The sequence below is a fragment of the Corvus brachyrhynchos genome, unplaced genomic scaffold, assembly GCF_000691975.1.
Source record: "Corvus brachyrhynchos isolate BGI_N302 unplaced genomic scaffold, ASM69197v1 scaffold72, whole genome shotgun sequence".
Lineage (NCBI taxonomy): Eukaryota > Metazoa > Chordata > Aves > Passeriformes > Corvidae > Corvus > Corvus brachyrhynchos.
In genome coordinates, this window is record NW_008236763.1 from 806,398 (window position 1) to 812,320 (window position 5,923).

General features: G+C 57.5%; 1 protein-coding gene across 1 annotated transcript in view; it reads right to left on the minus strand.

Annotated features, from left to right (window-relative positions):
* Positions 1 to 484: 484 nt before the first annotated feature.
* DEF6 (DEF6, guanine nucleotide exchange factor) overlaps positions 485 to 5,923 on the minus strand; it is a 10,717-nt gene continuing 5,278 nt past the window's right edge. The window contains exons 3-11 of the mRNA XM_008644702.2: positions 5,495 to 5,680; positions 3,844 to 4,071; positions 3,617 to 3,763; positions 3,332 to 3,440; positions 2,953 to 3,251; positions 2,362 to 2,528; positions 1,960 to 2,158; positions 1,484 to 1,574; positions 485 to 1,245 (exon numbers count right to left, since the gene is read on the minus strand). Of these exons, the coding sequence (XP_008642924.1) occupies positions 1,034 to 1,245; positions 1,484 to 1,574; positions 1,960 to 2,158; positions 2,362 to 2,528; positions 2,953 to 3,251; positions 3,332 to 3,440; positions 3,617 to 3,763; positions 3,844 to 4,071; positions 5,495 to 5,680 (1,638 nt within the window). The 3' untranslated portion in view covers positions 485 to 1,033. The remainder of the gene's footprint in view (positions 1,246 to 1,483; positions 1,575 to 1,959; positions 2,159 to 2,361; positions 2,529 to 2,952; positions 3,252 to 3,331; positions 3,441 to 3,616; positions 3,764 to 3,843; positions 4,072 to 5,494; positions 5,681 to 5,923) is intronic.

The window sequence follows — 5,923 nt, forward strand, 5'->3', positions numbered from 1 at the left end:
CCCGGGCACACTGAGCGCTTTGTCCCGGGGCCCACGGAGCCTTCGGCCACGATGGAAAAAAGCTGTGGGAGAGAAACACTCTGAGACGGGGGGCAGCGCCGTGCGAGGCCCGGGAGGAAACAGATCATAATCTCCCTAACGGAACTCGGCTCATCTCCGAGCGAGTGCGCAGAGGTGGAGTTGATGCAGAGGTTGCTCCCGGGGCCTGTGCCAGAGGCGACCCTGGCTCTATGTCCCAGACAATAAAAACCCCAAAGGAACAGGTGGCTGGGACTGTATTTATACAGAGGTGCTTGAAAAACTAACCCAAATGATGGTGTCCTATTGGGGCTTTTTTGTTTAGTTCTGTGTCCCTCTTGGCCCTCCACACATCAACCCAAAATCTGCTGGTGGAGCCACTTCCCACAGCTTGTGGCTGATTTCCTTTCAAAGGGCTCTTTCACACAGGGGGAATCCAAACCCTGCACTGCCAAGGAAAGAGGGCTGGTGCCTGCAGGGCCACTGGTGTGTGGGGCAGGAGGTCTGTGGCCAGTGGCTCCAAAAGCTTTATTGCTCGTTAGTTTCTGCTAAGTGAATCCAGTACTGACAACCACCGGGGGTAGCTGTAGTTAGGGAAACCCTGGTGTGAGGGTGACAAGAAGGCACCACTTGGTCAGTCCAGGCGTCCTTGGATGATTGCAAGGCCCCACACCTTGGAGCACAGTGGGTGGTGCAGAAAGGTTATTGAAGAAACCAAGGGGGAACTGCAGCCCTAGGCCACAGGGTCCCGACCCACCAGCAGCTCTTTTTTAATACAGGGTGTAAAACAGAGCGCAAGGAGTTGAGTCCAGCAGTCCAGAGAAGGTCCCACTGCCCCCTCCCCAGCACTGGGCTGCCTGAGCCTCCTTTACTGATGGAAATGGGAGCACCTCTGCCTTATGCAGTCCCCTGTAGGCTCTGTGCTGGTCCATCCAGAGGTGGCCACACTGACTATCCACCCAGAGGGACAAGCTGAGCCCTGCCATTCCTAGCTGGACTCTGCCATCCTGGTGGGCTAATTGGTGGGCTCTGTGGCCATGGTGTCCACATCAGGAGATGGCAGCACGCTGCTGTTCCCACCGTTGCTCACATTTTCCTTGCTGTTTTCTCTCGTGGGGTCACTGTCTTTATCCTCCACCCTCTGCTTGAGCTTGAGGGAAGAATCTCTCCGGGACAGAAGGGGCTGGTAGCCAGCAAAGACTCCTCCACTCACGTTTGTTCGCTTGTCTGGGGGTGGACAGAAAAAGAGAGTTGTTTACCTGGGGCCCAAACTGACTGTTCAGATGAGAAAAAGGTTTGTAGAGTCCCTCCTTGCAAGAGGCATTGGGGTATCTTCTCTGGGAGTCCTTCCAGCCACCAGATGCCCCCCAAGGGGAAGATGGGTGGGGGTGTGGGCTCTGCCCCAGCATGGCTGTGGTCAGGAGGTCCAGGGAAGGGTGGTCAGCTGGGTCAGCTGGTCTCCTACCTCCTGGCCCGATGGGGTGCATCAGTCGGTTCATCTGGACGTTCCAGTGCTTGACGTTGGTGCTGGCCTGTCGCAGCTTCCGCTGGGCCGCCTGGCAGGGGACGGAGGAAAGGGGTGAGCTGGTGCCCCACTGCCCCTGTTCTGTTCCCTTCCATGAGTAAGCCTGGATTGGAGGTTCCCTCTGGGATGGAGACCCAGTTCACCCTCCTCTACACCTTCTGCTCCCTCTCCAAACCTCCCCCCTTCACACGCTCTCACTGTCAACATCGCTTTGGACAACAGCACTTTGTCCCCAAGGCAGGACACGCTTGTCCTGTCTCAGCCACTGCATCATCCCCTGCCTACACACGGCACAGCTCAGAAACCCCCAAGGCAATTCCAGCTTGGTCCTCCCCAGTATGGAGGTGACCCTGGGAGGGCTGGGAAGTCCCCTGTGTTCGCCGTGTGAAGAGATGTGGCACTGACGTGATGCTCACCATGACATCTTGGTCCACCCGCTGCCTGTTCACTCTCACTTCTTCCAGCTGCTTCTGTGCCTCTTCCAGGCACTTGTTCTTGTTCTCCATCTCCTGCTTGAGGACTTGCTTCTCCCTCTGAGTTTTGATGATATATTCTTCTTGCTCCTCCTTCAGCTTCATCAGCTGTTTCAGCTTCTCCTCTTCCTCAGCCAGTAGCCTGACAATGAAGAGCAAGAGGTGAGGATGTCCCTCTGCCACTTCTTCCACCAGCTCTCTCTGTCCCAGCCTGCATACTGGGAAGTCACCAGCACACCCCAGTACCTGGGAGCACTGAGCTGCCCTGGGGAGCACATCCCCATGCGCAGCTGCTGCCCTGGGAGCGGGGCTGCTCAAGCAGGGGGAGGGATGCCCTGGTCCTACCTGGCCTGTGCATATCTCACAGCCTCCTCGTCCTGCCGCGCTTTCACTTCCTGCTGCAGGGCCTCCTGGAGCCTCTCCTGCATGTCCTCCAGCTCCAGGATGCGCTTGCGCTGCCGCTCTGCCTCTGCCTCCTTCAGGACCATCTCAGCCTGCATGGAGGCACGAGCCTGCGGCGGGGACAGGAGCCATCAGCTGGCCGGGCCACCACCAGCGTCCCCAGAACCCAGGCCCACCGAGCGGAGCGGGCCAGACCAGGGACAGCCCACAGTGACAGGTCCAAAGCAGTTTCCCTGCTCAGGAGCCAGGCTGTGTCATTCAGAGCCAGTGCTGGCTGTGAGGTCAGAAATGGGCTCTCTGTCCAGCCTGGCACCAGCAGTTGTCTCTCACTGACCCCCAGTTAAAGACCCTCGAGGCAGATTGTCCTCATGTCCTGCTCAAAGGGATCTCAGGCACAACAGAGCCCAGAGGTGATGGGTGGCAGCAGCACTGCACATCCAAACCCCTGGGCTGCCCTGGGCAAGGGAAGGAGAAGGAAGCAACTACCCCGCGAGCACCACAGCCCATGGCAGACACACCACGGGATGCACCCACCTGCTCAGCCTCCCGCAGCTGGATCTCCAGGGTCCTCTGCATCTCCTCGTGCTGCTGCCTCCGCCGCTGCTCCTCCTCCTGTAGCAGGATCTCTGCCTGCCTCTGGGCCTCCTTGAGCAGCTCCAGCTCCTGCAGCTTCCTCTCCTTCTCCTCCTGCAGCTGCTTGAGCCGCTGTGTCTCCTCCTCCTTGGCCGCCTTGCGCTGCTCCCGCTGCTCCCGCTGCTCCCGTCGCTTCTGCTTCAGGTCCTTGTGCAGGGACTTCTTTCCCTCAGCCTGCAGCCGGATGGCCATCTGGATGGCTGGAGAGGGAGGGCACGGTCAGTGGGGACGTGCAGGGGGCATGGGGAAGCTGGGGAAGGGGTGTGGGGTGGGCACGGACCAAGCGTCCACTCCTGGCGCTGCCGGGTGTCAGAGGCGCTCATCTCGTAGGTGCGGGACAAAGTCTTCACACAGAACATGCACCTCTTCCCATCCCTGTCTGGCAACACCTGCGGGGAGAGGACACAGCACAGCATTACCCCCTGTACCTCACCTTATCCCCCCATCTTCAGCCACAGGGCTGGCTGTCCCATGCTCATGGATGTGAAATTGTGTGTTCTTGGGTGTCCCTTCCTGGAGTCTGAAGGGTCTGCTCTCCCCAAGCTGAGCATGGCCCGGGCTGTACCTCCACGCAGCAGTGCTTGTCCAATGCGATGCTCCCTTTCTTCTCCTTCCGTTCCTCGCTCATGTAGTAGGACAGGACACTGGGCTTCAGCATGAACCACCGCTCCGACCAGTTCCTCCTCAGCTGGCCCCTCTTCCAGAGGTAGCCCTGTGCCCGAGAGACACAGAGATCAAAACCGTGCTGGGGGCGGGACGGAGCTTGTGCACTGGGATATGTGGGTTCCTTGCCTGTTTGAGCACATCCTCAATGACCTCCTGGTACACCTCCTCCACGGCCATGCTGATGGCCTCCTGCTCGATGCCTCTCAGGAACCGCCCCGAGTTCACCATGTCCAGGAACTGCCAGACCGTGAGCCCGCCCTGCCCCTGCGGCTCCTGGGACAGGTAATCATCCAGCTCACAGGAGTTCAGCTCCACGTTCATGGCTGTGCAGATCTTCTTCAGCAGGTACTCCACCTGTGGAGATGGGGACACTCAGTGACAGGAAGAAGCTGTCCCCACCACACCAACCCATTTTGGAGAGCTCAAGGCCACATCTCTCTCCAGCTTGGAGATGCAGGACCCTGATCCCAGAGGGATCATCCCTTGTGATGGTTGAGGCATTCCAGGCAGTGGGCTGGCTCAGGAAGCTGGAACTGGGTTAGAGTTTGACCACTACTGGGAGGTTTTTCCTTTTAACCCCAAGGATGGGATGCTTTGGCTGGTTTGTCTGCAGAGTAAGAAAACTCTGTAGCAGACAAGAGCCTGAGGGAGTACAGGCCAGCACTGTTAAACCCCATTCAGGACTGTTGTCTCAGAGCCATGGTGAGCTCAGCACCACTCTGCTTTCCAAAAATCACTGGGGAGGAGCAGGGGGACAGGTCCTTATGGAGACGAGCATCGTTTTAAAACTGAAAATGAAGTGCTTTTAAAAGAGTCAAGGTGGTTGACATGATGTGGGGAAGACTTATTACAGCTCAAGTTTTGCTGCCAGCTCTCCTCTGCCCACGATCTGGGGACTGAGACTGGTGGGTGACTGCAGGGAGCCACGCAGGAAGGTGACACACAGCAGGGTCCCCACACCCAGGTGGGTTTTTTATGTCATTTAATTGTGAGAAGGGCAAGAATTGAATGCAGTTGCTCAGGATGATTCAGTTTTTCATGGTCTGGGGAACAGGAAACACCTCTCCCAGGGCACAGGAAGTGCGGTCACCCTCCTACGTCTGCGCAGCACGGTGCTTCTTGTCTTTTTTCTCTCCCCCCCCTTTTTTTTTTTTTAATTTTAGCTTTTCTGCTGATCTCAGGAGATTGAAGGGGTAGAAGGCAACAGCAGCCATTTGCCCAGCCAAGTTCCTTCTGCTGAGGCCACTCCTGGCTTCTGCACTTGTGCGCTCTCCCCAGATCTGCCCCCCTTCTCATGGGGGTTTAATCTGACCCCAGAGAAAGGGAGGACCTTCCCCTCTAAATGCTGTGCAATTTGGAGATTTGGCGATTACTGGCAGAGGCTTTTCTTTGGCTGGCACCTTACCCTTAACACTCTGCATGCTGGGCAGGGGCTGAGCACCCGGTGGCAGTGGCCACAGAGACGGACAGCCAGGTCTGCTCTGCCACTGCCCTCTAGGCAGGAGAGGCTGCAGCATTTTGAAGGGGTCTCCCCTCTAAAGTCCCCCTCTTCTCCCTGGGCAGTGGGGGTGGCTGTGGGCACAGCGGGGGTGCCCAGGGCAGAGAGCCCCCTTGTCCCACCCCCAGCCTCCCTTCTCTTGTCCCCTGGAGCACCACAACTTGCAGGATGCAGTGGGACATGCCAGGAAGCAATAGTGGGATATGTCACCCACAAATGGGGCTCTGCCAGCACATGGAACCCTGGGAGGACAGGGATGGGGGAAGAGGCAGGTCCTACCTCATCTGGCACCATGACGAGAGGGTATTTGTCTTCAGACAGAAAGTTGAAGAGACACCAAAGCTTGAAAGCGTCCTGGTGGGACACAACGCTATTCCCATTCCGGTCGGGTTTGTAGTTCTTCTTTGCCGTCAGGGTCCAGCAAAGCTCATCAAAGTTTTCTTTGACAAAAGCACCTTCCTCCACCTGCAGGCAGTGAGTGGGGAGCTGAAGAGCTACAGAAAGGAGTTCTGGGGGAGGAAGTGCTGTAGAGAAGAAACCTTCACTCCTAAAATCTGTCCAGTGAGAAGCATGGGGTGGTTGGCAGCACCAGCAGGAACCCTGGGGTGCAGCACATGCAGGACGGTGTGGAGCTTTCCAAGCCCACATCCCCAGTCCCTCCATGGTTTTGGGTTTCTTGTTATCCCATTCAATCACACCGAGGAACTG